Genomic DNA, 17,122 nt, shown 5'->3' on the forward strand with positions numbered 1-17,122 from the left:
GGAGAACAGTTTTATTAACAGTATTTGACAAAACAAAAACGTGCTGATTCTTATACAGATGATTAGTCTCACCATTTATATTTTTACTTTCTTCAAAAAGCTTTTCAGGATTACTTATCTCCTGTGTTTTGACTACATGGTCAAAACCATTTCTATGTTTGAAAGATAGCTCTACTTCTCATCATTAGAGGAGCAGCATAGCATAATGAAAGTTGCTTTAACTTTTTTCCATTTTTTTTATTGTAGAAAATATACATAACATAAAATTTACCATCTTAACCATTTTTAAGTGTAGCATTCAATGGTATTAAATACATTCATAATGTCGTGCAGCCTTCGCCACCATCCATCTCCATAACTTTTCTTCTTGTAAAACTAAAACATCGAACCCGTTCAACAGTAAGTCCATTTGACGTAAGTGATTGCTGACTGGCTTACTTTAAATTCACATGATGGTAGGTTTTTCTCCAGCTTTATTTAGCTGTGTAGGTATCCAGAGTAGGTAGAGACTTGGTTAAAGCAGATTATAGCTCATCCAAACACATAAGGTGAAGTGAGACTGGAGCAAGGCATTTGGGAGAATATGCAAGGAAGTGAGATTTCATTTCACCTGAATATTTCAGAATGTTTCTATAAGAATAAGAATTTAAAAAATAACCACAAGCAAAATGAACAATAGTCCCAATATCAACTTAGGTTTAGTTCTTCTTCAAATTTGTCCAATTCTCAAAAATGTTTTTTACACTTGATTTGGTCAGATCAGACCCAAACAAGGTCTATACATTTCATTTGATTGTTGTGCCTCTTAAGTCATTTAATATCAACTTCCTCTTACTCCTCCTTTTTCATATCATTCATTTGTTGAAGAAACTGGGTCTTCTGTCATATTGAACTTTCCATGGTCTGTGTCTGGCTGGCTGTATTCTTGTGGCATTATTTTAAAATTAAGAAAAAATTTTTTAATCATGGTAAAATTATAACAAAATTTACTATCTTAATAATCATTTTAAGTGTACAGTTCAGTAGTGTTAAGTATATTCACATTGTTGTGCCTTGTGTTATTTTTAACATGTTCCTCTGTCTCCCTTACTTAGTGTAAACTGGTACTAGATCTAGAGAGGCTGATTTGATTCAGGTTCAATTTTACTTTTAATTTTTTGGATGAAGGGGCAAGGGCATACATAGTGTTGGCATGTAAGTCTAGTTGTCCTAATACTGAGATCGATCCTTGGGTTGAGGTCTTACAGCCTGATCTATCTATTTAAAATTTTTTCATTGGATTTTTTTCACCTAATACTTTTATTAACCATTGATGGTCATCCATTTTTTCATTAGCGATTGTGAAATAGTGTTTTTTCTAATTATGGAACTCTTTTTACATTTATTAGCTAGAATTCTGTTAAGAACATTTCCTCATCTAGTTTCTGCTAGAAATGCAGGATAAATGCTTGATTCTTTCCCTTTATTTTCCAATTTTCGGGTGACTGCATTTTTTTTTTTCTCCTGTTAAAGTTTTGGATTCATGAAGTTTGAAATGTAGTCTTTCTTTTGATGTTCAGATTGTCATGTTTGTGGCCAGTGGGACCTCTTCAAGCTGGCTCCTGTGTCCTTCACAGCCACAGCATCTTTCTTAGTGTCCAGGCTTGTTTGTATTTTTCCTATCTCAGACGTGAAATCCTCCATTTCTCCAAGGAGCTCCTAGTTCCTTTTAGTGGGAAATTGTGTTTAGAGATATAATATGGGTGTCTACTTTTAAAAAAGATGTTATTTTCAGTTATTTGATTCTTCTGGGTATTGATTGGTTTCTTTTCTTAATTCAACAGGCATGCCCAAAGAAAAATATGAGCCCCCTGACCCTCGGAGGATGTACACAATTATGTCCTCTGAGGAAGCAGCAAATGGAAAGAAATCACATTGGGTGGAGCTTGAAATAAGTGGTAAGACATGCAAGCAAAAATTTATGGCATGGAAGTTAAGATATGGTAGAAAATTGTTTTCTAATGCTAATACACAAGGAAAGCAATGTTATGTTTTACCAGTGCTAATTTATCTTAGAAGCTGGAAGTTTCAGTAGAAAGAACATGGTTTGTGTCAAAGTTCAAAACCCATTCATTGCTTATTCTCTCACTATCAGTGTCCTTTTATAAAATGGGGATAATAATATCAAGGATGGAATGAAAATAACACATGTGAAATGCCTAGTGTACAAAGGTTTGTTCTGATACTTAATTCTCTAATAAAGTAGGATAGAGCTTTTACATTATCAAATTACAGGTTTCCAATGAAGTGGGAAATGCCGGTTCTATTATAGGTTCTGGGATAGATTTGTTTCTCCTTATTTTCTTCATTTGCTTTTTCAGTCTTAGTCTCTGGGGACAGCCTTATTCAGAAACAAAATCTTAAAAGCGATTGGAACAGCTCTCAAAGTTCCCTTCTGCCTTTAATTCAGTCTTCAAAAGTGGCAAAGGGACATTATTACTTCTCAAGGCAACCAGTGCTAAAGAAAGTTTGTGTTCATGTTGGCCTCCCCATACTTTCCTTCTAGTTTGTCTTGGTTTTGCCTTCTGAAATAATACAGATCAAGTTTTCTCTTCTTTCACCTGACTGCCCTTGATTTTTCTTTTTTAATTAATGCAGCAAACATACTGAGTATATGCTATGTGTAAAACATTTTGCCAGGTGCTATACTAGGCATATGGAAAATATATAGATGAAAAAAACATATCCTCTTTCATTCTGAAGCTTATGGCATATTAGGGAGTGAGAAGAAGGGAATAAACCAGTGTAAATAACTAATAGACAAAATATAACTGCCAAGTCTAAGCAGAAGGGTGCTATACAGAAAGCAAAAAGGAAGTAATGATGATAGTATTTCTCCCTTGTCAGCTTAAAAGTTCTGATTAATCTATTGAGTAAACCTAAACACCCTCCTCTGCAGCCATAGTAGAGGTTGGTGCCCACATGGGTCTCTCCTTTTCTCCCTCTTCGATTTTTGGAGAGCTGGTATGGTGTGATGGAGAGTGAAATTTCTCTCTTCTTTTGCCTCTCCTGTCAAATTTGATTTTCTATGTCAGGGGAGCCTTTGAAGCACAGGCAGTCACCACTCCAACTTCCCCTTTTAATTTCTGCCGCATTGATATTTAACTATATTTTTCTTTTTTTTCAGTCTGTATTAGCAGTTTTTGAATTACAAGTCCTTTGCTTCTAGAAAGTTTAGGTAATCTAGAAAGTGCTCACTTGGGTCAGTGAGATTGTATGTCTGAGGTTAAGGGGATTCTTTGCTCTCTCCTCCCTCTACCTCATGTTGGGAACTCCTTGGCAATTTTGAGTCACTGTTCTCTGCTTACTCTAAACTTTGGGAAGAAATCTGTGTACAAGATAGGAAGGAAGAGGAGAGATTCCTCTAAAGTAACATTCTTAACAAAGTCTTATCTTTACCAAGTATCATGGAGGATAAACTATTGATTGAATAGGTCTGTGGAACAAGACCTTATAATTAAAGCCACTATCAGGAAGGTCACTTTATTGTCTTAGTCAATCCCTAATACATAAACTCCTGTGTGTAGAAATTTTCAAGGCTGAGTTCATTTCATGCTAAGACAGTTATTTCATGAATATGCTCTAGCATCAGTTCCTTAAGATCTGTGATATAAAGTTCCAGGGATTTGAGGTCATTGAATCCTGGACCTGCAGTAATCTAATATACTCTTCTGGTTCTAGGGAGATGGGTGGTTAGATCCTTGTGCCATTTGGAGGTAACCAGATAAGCCAAATGACTATTAATCATTTACTTTTTAAAGAAAACCTTGTTTATTGTAAAATGAAACAGAGATAAAATGAAACAGAGATAAACAGAGATAACAGCCGGGAATTCCGTGGCTGTCCAGTGATTAGGACTCTGAGCTCTCACTGCCGAGGGCCCGGGTTCAGTCCCTGGTTGGGGAACGAAGATTCCCCCACCCCACCCCCCAAAGAGCTGCGTGCTGCAGTCAAAAAAAAAAAAAAATCCTCAAGAAAACCACACAGATATATTAGTGAATTATTATAAGGCCAGAAGCCTTATAATACACAGGTCAAGAATTAGAAGTTTTTCACTTATCCCAGAACTCCTTCCACACCACAGCCAATCATAAGCCCTTCCCTGCTCCCCAAAAGTAACTGTTACCCTGACTTTTATAGTAATCACTTGTTTCCTTATAGTTTTAACACCAAGTTATGTACACCTAAGCATTTTAGTTTAGTCCCCCCCGTTTTTATTTGACGTGTCTTAATTTACATGTTCCCCCTCCATCCTTTTCTTTACAACTTATCTGTTGAACCTGAGCAGTTTGACCTGTTGTTACCCCACAGTCTATATTTTGCTACATGCATTTCAACATATTTCTCATCCATATGGGCAGCAGGATGCAGAGGCTTGATCAGACTCAGAATTTAAGACCCTTGACAGGACTGAAGGTTGTGTTGTGTATGTGGTATTGTCCTTTTACTTCAGGAGGCAGATAAGGTAAAAAGGCCTTCTTTCCTACTGATGTTCAGTGCAGTGCCTAGAGCCATTAATTCTTTGAGGGTTGCAAAATAGCGATATTCTGTCTTTTTTTTAATTACGTGAGCTGCATCTGTAAAGAGATAATTTCCTTCATTTTTTTAAAATTTAATTTTTATTTTATATTGGAGTATAGTTGATTTACTCCCTCATTTACTAATTGATTACTCAAGGTACAATTTGTATAGGAAAGGCAGAAAAGAATGCTTATTTCTTTCCTTTTATTTACTAGTTTTCAGGATAAACTATTGTCCTTTGAGGGTGACCAATTAGATTTTTAAAGTATCATTATTAACTAGTATATTTTGGTTTCAAACATACGCCATGAGTTGTCATGATTACTCTTACTTTGTTGCTTAAAATTGTCCTGCTGTTGGCAAATGGGAGAGATTCATTAAATGACTTCTGGGTTCTTTGATGTAACCTTAGTTGTCTTTGGTAGTTTCCTTGCTATCTGGAAAGATTAAATGGCAAGATTTTCTTGCCTCATCTTGTATTTCCTGCCTCAAACATGAAGTATGTCATTTTTTCCCAAGGAAGAATTGGTTGTTTTACTTGGAAATGCTATTTCAAGACCATAATATCTATTGCTAGGAGTGCTCATTGCTACTGGGTTGGTCATTGTAGGTCTTTTCACTGGACAGTGCTAGGAAATTTGACATATATGTATGTGGTTATATACATTTATGATGAAAGATGTGATAAAAAATATATACGTACTTTTATGATAAAATATCTTTAAAGCTATAAAATATATTTGTATATTTAAAATTAAAATATCTTAAGAAAATATACTATTTTTGACTCAAATTCAGAATAACAGGAGTTTTAATTAACCTTTTTTATAATTACATCTATATCTTCTTTCATACTGAGAGTCCCAGTTCTCAGGGTCATGGGATGCTGGAGTTTGAGTATCCCATAATTACTTAATTGCTTTATCCCATATTACACAATAATCTTACAATAACAGAACTAAAAATACCGCCAGTAATATGAGTTTTTATCCACCTGCCCAATTAAATAGCTGTATTTAATCTACATTGTCATAGTATGTAGCCATTACATACTATCAGCTTTCCCATTTAACTTGCATAAACCCTCCCATTTAGAATTAGTTTTGCAAGTAACTATATATTCAGTACCTCCTACCAGTTCATTTGTTTCCTAATCATTTTGGTTTTCTGGAAGCTTGTTCTGTAGATGTTTCCTTAGAAAGGGCTCATGGGAACAATATTCTGAGTTTCTTGCAAGTTGATAACAACTTGCAAGAAACTCATTTGAGAGTTTATATTTGAGAGTCAGTTTGGTTTAATGAAATTCCTTGGGATTAAGGAAATGTGAATTCTTTCCTTAAGTGTCTTAAATATGTTACCCAGTTTTGCTGTAGGCTTGATGACAGTGTGATTTTTTTTTCATTATTAGTGATTTGCCCAAAGGATTTTTTCCCCTTAAAATAAGTAATTTTACTTGAATATATTTTGGTATAGGTTGTTCTGCCTTGATATTCTCAGGTATAATATACTCTTTCAGTGTGTAGTTTCAATTTTTTCTCTTTTAATTTCAGGAAAGTTTCCTTGGATTATAATTTTAGTATTTGTTCTGATCCCTTGCTTTAATTTTTCTTTCAGAGAGATTTATTCTCTGAATTTGAGTATTTCCATATTTGTCTCAGAATCACTTTTAAAAATAAAGTACAGGGCTTCCCTGGTGGCGCAGTGGTTGAGAGTCCACCTGCCGATGCAGGGGATGTGGGTTCGTGCCCTGGTCCGGGAGGATCCCGTGAGCCATGGCCGCTGGGCCTGCGCATCCGGAGCCTGTGCTCCGCGATGGGGGAGGCCACAGCGGTGAGAGGCCCGCGTACCGCAAAAAAATTAAAAAAAATAAAAAAATTTTTTAAAAGTACAGTAAGTTCAGTCCCTTACTGTTGTACCATTCTTGTACAAGTACAGACAGACAGTCGTGTAACCACCATCACAATTACAATATAGAATGGTTTCATTCCCCCCAGAAAACTTCCCCCTGCTCCATTGTAGGCAGACCCTCCCCCCACTTTCAGCCCCTCGCAACTGCTGATTTTTAATTTTTTTTTTTTTTACTAGACTATTTTTTAGAGCAGTTTTCGGTTTACAGGCACCTTTGACATAAAGTACAGTGCATGACCCCTCCACTGTCAACATCCCCCACCAGAGTGGTGCATCTGTTACAATCCATGAACCTACATTGACACGTCATTATCACCCAAAGTTCATAGTTTACATTAGGATTCGCTCTTGGTGTTGTACATTTTGGGGTTTAGACAAATGTATAATGACACGTATCCACCATTGTCATATCATACAGAATAGTTTCACTGCCCTGAAATCCTCTGTGCACTGCCTGTTCTTTCCTACTTTGCTCCCCCTGAACCCCTGGCAACCACTGATCTTTTTACTGTCTCCATAGTTTTGCCTTTTCCAGAATGCCACATCCTTGGAATCAAACAGTATGTAGACTTTTTAGATTGGGTTCTTTGACTTAGTAATGTGAGTTTAAGTTCCTCCATGTCTTTTCATGGCTTGATAGTTCATTTCTTTTTAGTGCTAAGTAATATTTCATTGTCTAGATGTATCGCAGTTTATCCATTCACCTACTGAAGGATATCTTGGTTACTTCCAAGTTTCAGCAATTATGAATAAAGCCGCTATAAATGTCCACATGCAGGTTTTTGTGTGGATGTAAGTTTTCAACTCCTGGGTAAATGCCAAGGAGCACGATTGCTGGATCATATGGTGAGAATATGTTTAATTTTGTAAAAAAAAAACCCTGCCAAACGGTCTTCCAAAATGGCTGTATCGTTTTGCATTTCCACTAGCAATGAATGAGAGTTCCTATTGCTGTACATCCTCTCCAGCATTTGACATTGTTATTCTGGATTTTGCCCATTCTAATGGGTATGTGTAGTGGTATCTCGTTATTTTATTTCCCTGATGACATATGACTAAGAGCATCTTTTCATATGCTTATTTACTGTGTACGTATCTTCTTTGGGCAAGTGTCTGTTCAGGTCTTTTGCCCATTTTTTAATTGGGTTGTTTGTTTTCTTGTTTTAAGAGTTCTTTGTATAAATTAGATAACAGTTCCTTATCAGCTCTGTCTTTGCAAGTGTTTTCTCCCAGCCTGTGACTTGTCTTCTCATTCTCGTAACAGTGTCTTTCATAGAGCAGAAGTTATTAATTTCAATAAAGTCCAGTTTACTAATTATTTCTTTCACAGATTGTGCTTTTGGTGGTGTTTGTAAAGTCATTGCAAACTCAAATCATGTAGATTTTCTCTTGTGTTATCTTCTAGGAGTTTTATGATTTTGTGTTTTATGTTTAGTTGTATGATCTATTTTGAGTTAATTTTTATGAAGAGTGTAAGGTTAGTTTTTTTTTTTTTTTTTTTTGGCTTGTGGATGTCTGGTTGTTCAGCACCATTTGTTGAAATGAGTTTTCTCCATGGCATTGCCTTTGCTCCTTTGTCAAAGATCAGTTGATTGTATTTATGTGGGTCTATTTCTGGGCTCTGTTTCATGGATCTATTTATGTGTTCTTTTGCCAATACCACAGCCTTGATTACTGTAACTTTATGGTAAGTCTTGAAGTCAGATAGCATCCAAATTTTGTTCTCTCCTTCAATTTTGTGTTGGCTATTCTGTATCTTTTTCCTTTCTATATAAACTTTAGAATTAGTTTGTCAGTATCCACAAAATAATTTGCTGGGCATTTAGTTGAGATGGCATTGAATCTATAGATAAGTTGAGAAGAGCTGACATTTTGACAAAGTTGAGTCTTCCTATTCAGGAACATGGAATATCTTTACATTTATTTAGTTCTTTGATAGCTTTCATCAGAGTTTTACAGTTTTCCTCATATAGAGCATGTGCATATTTTGTTAGATTTATAACTAAATATTTCATTTTGGGAGGTGCTAATGGTATTGTGTTTTTAATGTCAAATTCCATTTGTTTATCTCTGGTATATAAGAAAGTGATTGGTTTTTTAATCCTTTTTTATTTTTTCCTTTGTGATTTAAAAAAATTTTTCTCTTTTCTAAAAGTGTTCTCTTGTGTGGTTATGCATTATTAAGTTCTTTGTAGTTTAGTTTTCCTTTACTGAGTTTTTCTAAATCTGATTTATGTTCTTTTATTGCATTATCATTTCTTAATACCTTTCAGCTCATTTTGAAATTGTAGGTGATAGTTTTTGGAGTGTGTTTGTGTTATGTTTTTGTTGCCTATAGGGAGTTATTCTAGTCCTTACACTCTTTTTTCTTATACTATCTTTTAAAAATATATAACTACTTTTACGGGATTTGACCTTAAAACTTTTCTGTTGTTCATTTTTATTTAAATTTAGTTTTTCTGAACTTCTATGTTGTGATTCAGGATACTTTTTCTAACTTCCGAGCTCCCTCTTCTGTGTTTTGTTTGTTTGCAGAGTGTTCACAATGTGGGAAATTGTTTTCTGAAACTTTCTGGTTCTGTTCCCTTCTCTCATTTTTATCTGGACCTTTTTTTCCCTTCATCTCTTTTTATACCTATCCTATTTAATTTTATTTCCATTTTTGGAGCTTTTTTTTCTCAGTGTGGGGCCTTGGCTGCTCAGTTTGGAGAATCTCTGGGGCCCAGACCACTTTCAGACTTACTGTGGACACTTTGCACTCATTACTGAATTGCACTAAATTCCTCCCAGTTGTGATAAAGTGGCTGGGTGGGTGGGAGTATTCTCTTCAGATCTCCAGAGCTTTCTATCTGTTTAGGGTGGGTGGGTGGGAGTATTCTCTTCAGATCTCCAGAGCTTTCTATCTGTTTAGTCTCTCCTTTCTGGCCCTCTGCCCTGTGAACTATAGCCACCTTGGCATCTTTGGACTCTCAGCTTTATCTCCTCAACTTACATAATATCGCCAGACTCCACCTGGTTTCTGTCTCCCTGCATTACTTTCTGGAAACTGTAGCAGTAAACTGGAACAGTCTGAAGGGCTCACCTTGTTTGTTCCCCATGTATCAACGATCACTGTCCTGTGCTGCCTGGTGTCCAGTGTCTGAAACTCAATTTTTCATATATTTGTCCAGTTTTTTCGTTGTTTTAGGTGGGAGGGTAAATCCAGTCCATATTACTCTATCTTGCTGAAAATATAAGTCTATATCAATTTTAAAAAAAAATTGTGTTTGGTAACTCCAGTATCTGAATCTCCTAGGGGTTCTGTTTTGTTGTTTCTCTTTTTCTTCTGTTTTTCACTCCCTTGGTCTTGTAATTTTTATTAAATACTAGCAATTATATATGAATTGGTAGAATAATTTGATGGTCTGGATGGTATTCTCTTTCTTAGGAGTGAATTTGCTTCTGTGTTTGTCAGGCAGTTGTGATAGGAATGGGTGGGTGACCCTAATCTAATCAGGGATTCATTCATCTCATTTAAGCCTGGTGTTCAGTGGTTGTAAGAGTTGACTTACTGCAGGGTCAACCCTATTCCATTTATAGATGCCAACTGGAATCTTGATGGTTAACAGAGTCTAATTACTTGGTGGTTCTTCAGTTCCCATTTTGTCTTCCCAAATGTGTAAGAGGACTTAAAGTTGTGCTCAACAACTCAGTCTTTCAGCCCCAGCTTTCACCTCATCTACTTGCTTCTGCTGCTTGTGATTCAACATATTCTTCCAGAAGTAACGTGGTGGGATGTGTCTCGCTCATTACTGCTTGTGATTTAACATATTCTTCCAGAAGTAATGTGGTGGGATGTGTCTCGCTCATTACTTCTGTTTGCTTCCCTTTCCTCCAGGTTCTTTGTCTCTCACATCTTTGCTGCCTCTGTAGTCCTCCATTGCTTTTGAGCTCATTTTGGGGCGGGGGGGGGGGTTCTTCTATTTTTACCTAGTTTTTCTTTCCCCCAGTGGGATGATTGGTCAACAACAAATTACTCTCTTGTTATAGGAAACTGAAATCCAGATGTGCACAGATTTGAAAATTCTGCTTAAAGAATCTGCAGATACCAAACAACTCTCAGATTCCTCATTTGGTGGTGGTCTTACTGCTTTTTCATTGTATGGGCGCAACACTGGTTACCTGGTTTTGAGATACATCTGTATTCCAGAACAACTACTTGTTCCAGGCTCTTGAAGTAGCAGTGTAGGGCAAGGAGAATGTACTAACCAGAGCCACATCCAGGAACCTTCCAGGAAATAGGGGCTTGGGTCTGGACTCCTTGGTCATTAAATGATCTTTGAATCAGGTGCCCTGGCTGTAGGCTGCATATTAGTCTTTTCTACTTTGTGACATTTTCCAACATTTTGAAAGCTTGAGTTTATCATGAAAGTAATCTGTATTCACTCTTACTGTTTTTCCATAGGAGAGTGATAGACCATGTCTCTCAAATTCTGGATCAAATACTTCTGATTTTTTAAAAAAATTAAATATTATATTTGGCTCTGTTTTGGTAATGTGAGAAGTGTTGCTCCAGAGTCAGGTAGCTTTAGTTATGTTATCAGCTTGTGCATCTGCCCCCCCCCCACCCCCTGGACAACCCTGGTGTCTGCTATATGGAAGTTCATAGTGGGGGTGGGTAAACAGGGGAGGAGGGAAACCCAAGTAGAGATAACAGATACTGAATGGTGGCTCTGAGGCCATCATGAACTCATTGGAATCACTTACATGTCACTCATTCATTCATTTATTCTGAAACTTCTGATGGGATATAAGATTTCAGGAATCCAGCAGGCTATAGGAGGAAATTCCCACAATAAGGTAATTATCAAACCATGATAAATACAGGGGAGAAAGCTTGAACCATTTATCATCTTTAAGATTGTCTTAAACAGGGGAAATCATGGAAAGCATCCTTAGAATAGCTGACTCCTGAGTTAATGATGTTAGTCAGAGGAAGGCAGAGTTAACCACATCTTAGGAAGAGGGGACATTGGAGAATATAAAAAAGTATACAGTGGAAGTCTCTCATCCCCCTGTTAAACCTCCTAGCATGCACAGGCATGTGGCCATTCACATACAGCTTTATTAATTTCTTTTGCATCCCTTTGGAATCCTTCTGTGCATATACAACATAGATTCTTATTCCATACCTTATTTTTAATTCAAAAGGTAGTATATTATACACATATTTCTGCACTGTGCTCTTTTTTTTAATGTAACATGTTTTAGAGCGATTTCTAAATAAGTATATAGATAGCTTTCCTATATGTTTTTAGCTCCATAATGTTCTATCACATGTTACTGTAATTTATTTCCGTGGTACAGTACTGATGGTCAGTCTGTGACAAACAGTGTTGTAGTGAATAACCTTGTAGGTTATTTTGTATTTCTGCTGATATATTTCTAGGTCAAATGGTATATGCGTTTGTAATTTTGACAGAAGTAATGTAATGACTCGTTGGGAAGAAATGTAAAACGATGATCTCTTTCTGTTTTATTATAGGGAGTCAAGTTTAAAAGTGAAGCATGCAGTTAAAACTATAAAGACTCTAACCTTTAATGTGTTTTAGAACTTCTCTTAAACTTAGAGGGATTTTAGAAAATCTTTTGTAGCAAAAGAAAAAGAAAAAAAAGTTTGAAGGTCTATATAGTTCCATTAGTTTTTCATTTTTCCTTTTATTAAATCAAATTAAAGAAGCATGTATAGTTCAGTCCATTTTGATTCCTATTTATTTTTTATATTAACAATATGAATGTGATATAATGGTAGTTATGCTGGGTGATAGAATTTTTTTTAATGGTGCTGTATTATTTAATAAGCATGTTCATCTAAAAAATGTTATGTTTTTAAGAAAAGTGTAAGATTAACTAGTTTAGATGTTAGTGACTCAGCTTTGCAAAAAGACATCTTCTTTTCTTTTTCTTTTTCTTTTTTTTTTTTGTGGTACGCGGGCCTCTCACCGCTGTGGCCTCTCCCACCGCGGAGCACAGGCTTTGGGCACGCAGGCTCAGCAGCCATGGCTCACGGGCCCAGCCGCTCCACGGCATGTGGGATCCTCCCGGACCGGAGCACGAACCCGTGTCCCCTGCATCAGCAGGCGGACTCTCAACCACTGCGCCACCAGGGAAGCCCCTAAACATCTTCTTTTCTTAAGGACAGTTATTAAGTGGTAGAGCTACTTAGTGGTAGAGCACAGAACTGTAAAATGTAAGTCCCCTGACTTTGAATGTGTCATTCTTTTCTACATCACACTGTGGTGGTCATTTTATTTTGAACTAACATTCTCCCCTTTCTCTCACTTTTTGTCTTCTTCCTAATATTTGGCCTTAGTCTTTCCATTCTCAGGTTCTAGGTTTATTACCTTCAGGTATAATCTTTTACTTATTAGATCTGTTTAATTTGAACAAGCTGCATCTCTCTGTTGCTATGAGGACATGAATTCCTTCCCACCACAGTTCAACAGATGTGTATGTACCTTTGTAATTGTGTTTTCCTTTATCGATCGAAACTTCCATTTGTTAACTCATATGAACTTAATACTTGGTGCATTAAGTTCATTTCCTCCCATGTCAACGCTGCTATTTTTAAACTAAGCATTATTGCTATATTTAATCTGCCAGATGTTTTCCTTAGCACCCTTTGTGTAATTTAATCTAGTTTCTTTCCAAATCTTACAACAGAGTCTTCCTTTTGTGAGGTTGCAGTTTCCCTTGCTAGGAGCCTGAAATCCTAGTCTTGAACTTCATCAGGAGTTGTGACTGGAGAAAAATTCAAATTACCACCTTTTCCAATTATAGTTGATTCTCATTATTCGCTGTAGTTATGTTCTATATAACTACCTGAGTTAGCAAATACTGAACCATTACTCCCAGAGGAAATAAAGAGTTAGGTTCCTATGAACCTCTGGTGGTAACATTTTTGTCAGCTGATCAATACTTAAGCTGTTTTGTGTGTTTCTATTTAAAGACACCTTGTTTAATGTATATTGTCACTCATTAAAATTAAACTCATGGCCAGCAGCCCTGTAACTTGTGCCTGAAGGATGCTTTATCTAAGGTACATCACACAGCCTTGCATTCAGCACTACACTTGAGGGCCATTTTATACATCAGAATCACTTAGAAAGCACAAAAATGCAAAAACTGTGGCACTAAATAGTGAAAAAGATACTTGTTTACATTGTGAGAGCTGCAACAAGAAGAAAGAGTGTTGCCTTGTTGGACCTCAGCTGGAAACTTGAGCAACTCCAATTTTTACTACTCTGCGCATATTTGTGAATGACTGTGAAATCGTTGTAAGAATTGATTTGGGAATTACACATAAATTTGAAGGAGTGGGCAAATTGCAAATACAGAATCCAGGAGTAATGAAGATCAACTGTAATTCTTATTTCTTCTACGATGTCAGAGTTTTAGAGATTTAGTCAAGATTTCGGGTTTTTTTCTGAATCTGCAAATGTGGAGGTAGTGATCTCTCTGTAGGTAACCGTGATTACACCTGATCTCTTTAGTGCTTGCTAATCACCCCTCTCATATCAGAGAGCACTAATTAGATTCTTTCTGTCTCCTGATATTTAGCAATAAAGGATTCTGGGCACTTTAGAATGAAATTACTTATCAAAACAGGGCTCTTAACCTAGACCAGGATAATCCCAGCTTTTCTCAAGTCACTAAACTGCTTAAACTTGAATGCAAATTTTTGAGTGCTCATGAATATGTTCAGTTTATGGAGAAGTAAATAGATGTCATCAGAACCTCAAAAGTTGTCTTCCTTGTTCATTGCCCTCTACCAGAAAATTAGGAACCTTAATTTCTTGGATAACCTAGTTCTACTAGTAGAGATTTATCTTTCTCTACAGTATGTGGCCTCTCCCATTGTGGAGCACAGGCTGTGGACGCGCAGGCTCAGCGGCCATGGCTTATGGGCCTAGCTGCTCTGCGGCATGTGGGATCTTCCCGGACCGGGGCACGAACCCGTGTCCCCTGAATCGGCAGGCGGACTCTCAACCACTGCGCCACCAGGGAAGCCCAACCTTTGATCTTTTAAACCAAATTTTTTTCAAAAATGGAGTACTATAATATAATGCTTTGAAATTTGCTTTTTTCCTACTTTCTTTTTTTAAAAAAAATCTTTCCATATCAATGTATATAGCTCTACTGCATCCTCTTTAATGGCTGCAGAATTGCATTGTATGTGTGATCCAAAATTTAAGTATGCCCTATTAATGATCATTTATGTTATTTCAAATTTTTCCCTACTACTAACAGTATATATCTTGGCATACTTGAATAGCATTTTCATAAGGTAAACCTCTAATTGTGGAATTGTGGTGGGGCAAAGAATATTCAGATTTAAAATTTTAGTAGCTGTTACTACAGGATTAAAATATGGTTTAAAATATGGTTGTATTTTTCCCATAATGCATGAGTGCATCTCTTTTCCCCTTAGCCTTGTCATTACTGGGTATTAATCTTCTTTGCTATTTTCATAGGTAGAAGTGTTTTATTTAAATTTGCATCTCTTTCATTACTGAAATGAACTTTTTAAAATTACTGATCCTTTGTTTTTTATTGATTGATTTACTTGTTCTTATCTGTTGTTCGTTTTCCTATTGCTGATTGCTTTATTTTTTTGTTTTATTGTTTAAAAATTTATTTCATTTATTTATTTTTGGCTGTGTTGGGTCTTTGTTGCTTCGCGCTGCTTTCTTTAGCTGCAGCGAGCAGGGGCTACTCTTCATTGCGGTGCGCAGGCTTCTCATTTGCGGTGGCTTCTCTTGTTGCAGAGCTCAGGCTCTAGGTGCATGGGCTCAGTAGTTGTGGCTCGCAGGCTCTAGAGCACAGGCTCAGTAGTTGTGGCGCACAGGCTTAGTTGCTCCACGGCATTTGGGATCTTCCCAGACCAGGGGTCAAACCCATGTCCCCTGCATTGGCAGGCGGATTCTTAACCACTGTGCCACCAGGGAAGCCCATACTTTTCGTTTTATTTTTTATTATGGAGCTCACATAAAAAATCCTGTGGGTAGGAACTTTGTCTTATTTACCATTCTGTCCCCACACCAGCATACTAGTCACTGAAAGTTGGCTGAATTAATGGATGTTATCTCTTTGGCTGCCGAACATGTTGACATCTCCACCATATACAGTTGACCCTTGAAATTACCGGTTTGAACTGCATAGGCCCTCTTATATGCAGGTTTTTTTCAGTAAATGCACACTGCAGTACTACACGATCCAAGGTTGGTTGAATCCGAGGATGCAGAACTGCAGATACAGAGGACTTACTGCAGGTTATGTGTGGAGCCTCCACATTGTTCAAAGGTCAACTGTAGAGGTTTTAAATTTTAATGAATTCAAACCTGACAGTGCTTTCATTGTTGGATTCTAGGATATGAGTTATGCTTAGATATATTCTCTTCCATTTCTTTTCTGGGTTTTGGTGTTTATAAATTTATTCCAGAACTTTTCTTTTTGGCGTATGGTAGAGATCTGAGTCTTCCCTTCCCTTCTGTCTCCAACCCCTGTATGATTGATGTATTTATACATGATTCCTTATACTTGACTTTTATTTTTCCCTTCCCTTCTTCACAGACTTTCTGGTTTTCTTTTAGGCTACCTTATTGTTTGAGAATTTTATATCCTTCCAATTAAGTTGAAGTATAAAAATACATTTCTCAAGTCCTTTTACCTTTTCTTCTTAAGTAGTACCTTGAGTGTAGGGGGCTGAAACACGTGGTGGGCTCTCAGTAAATAGTTTATTATATTTTAAGTGCTTTATTCATATTGAATATTAGCTGTGTGTTTCAGTTTTATGACCTGAAAATTAAGTAAATCAAATTGAGTTTACAAATAGTCTGTGTCACAGATTCTACTCTTATTATACAGTAAGGAAAAACACCTTCTTAGATCAAGATAGATTTTATTACACAACTTTATTGAGGTATAGTTGACATGTAATAATTGAGTAATGTGATATATTTTGATCTATGTGTACATCTTTGAAACCATCACCACATTCAAGAATGAACATACCCATCATTCCCCTAAATTTGTAATCCATCCTTCCCTGCCACCCTCATTTCTTCATCCCCTCTCCCATACACAGGCAACCACTGTTCTGGTTTCTATAACCATAGATTACATTTTGTAGAATTTTTATGTAAATGAAGTCATAAGGTATGTACTCTTTTATTTTTGTCTACTCTACTTAATTTGAGATTTATCCATTTTTGTTGGTCAGTACTTCATTCTTTTTATTATCGAGTATTGTTCCATTATTTGGATATGCCAACATTTGTTTATCATTCACTTGTTGATGAACATATTTGGATGATTTCTAGTATTTGGGTATTACAAATTAAGCTGCTGTGAACATTTTATGTGTAAGTCTTTGTGTGGGCATAGCTTTGTTTCTCTTGGGCAAATACCTAAGAATGGAACTGGTCATATGATAGGTGTATGTCTAACTTTTAAAAATACTGACAGACTGTTTTGCAAAGAGGTTGTCTCATTTTACATTCCTGTTACATGTCTTTGATCCATACCCTCACCAACACTTGGCAAGGCAAGTGTTTTTAATTTTAGCCATTCTTCTGGGTGTGCACTGGTATCTCATTGTGGTTTTAATTTGAAT

The 17,122-nt window shown here is 36.5% G+C and overlaps 1 protein-coding gene and 1 long non-coding RNA gene across 5 annotated transcripts in view; both read left to right on the forward strand.

The window, feature by feature from the left end:
• Positions 1–17,122, forward strand: part of LOC125963824 (uncharacterized) — a 212,712-nt gene that overhangs the window by 128,913 nt on the left and 66,677 nt on the right. The gene's annotated exons all lie outside the window — the stretch shown is intronic.
• The window catches only part of CNOT6 (CCR4-NOT transcription complex subunit 6), a 74,726-nt gene that overhangs the window by 11,111 nt on the left and 46,493 nt on the right, over positions 1–17,122 (forward strand). For 3 of the 4 annotated variants that reach the window (XM_033413510.2, XM_004284056.4, XM_033413511.2), the window contains exon 2: positions 1,824–1,937. In XM_033413510.2, the coding sequence (XP_033269401.1) occupies positions 1,826–1,937 (112 nt within the window). In that variant the 5' untranslated portion in view covers positions 1,824–1,825. Of the gene's footprint in view, positions 1–1,817; positions 1,938–17,122 lie in introns of those variants that run through there. The other variant, XM_033413512.2, reaches the window with a different exon arrangement.

The sequence above is a fragment of the Orcinus orca genome, chromosome 3 (genome assembly GCF_937001465.1).
Source record: "Orcinus orca chromosome 3, mOrcOrc1.1, whole genome shotgun sequence".
NCBI classification, from domain to species: domain Eukaryota; kingdom Metazoa; phylum Chordata; class Mammalia; order Artiodactyla; family Delphinidae; genus Orcinus; species Orcinus orca.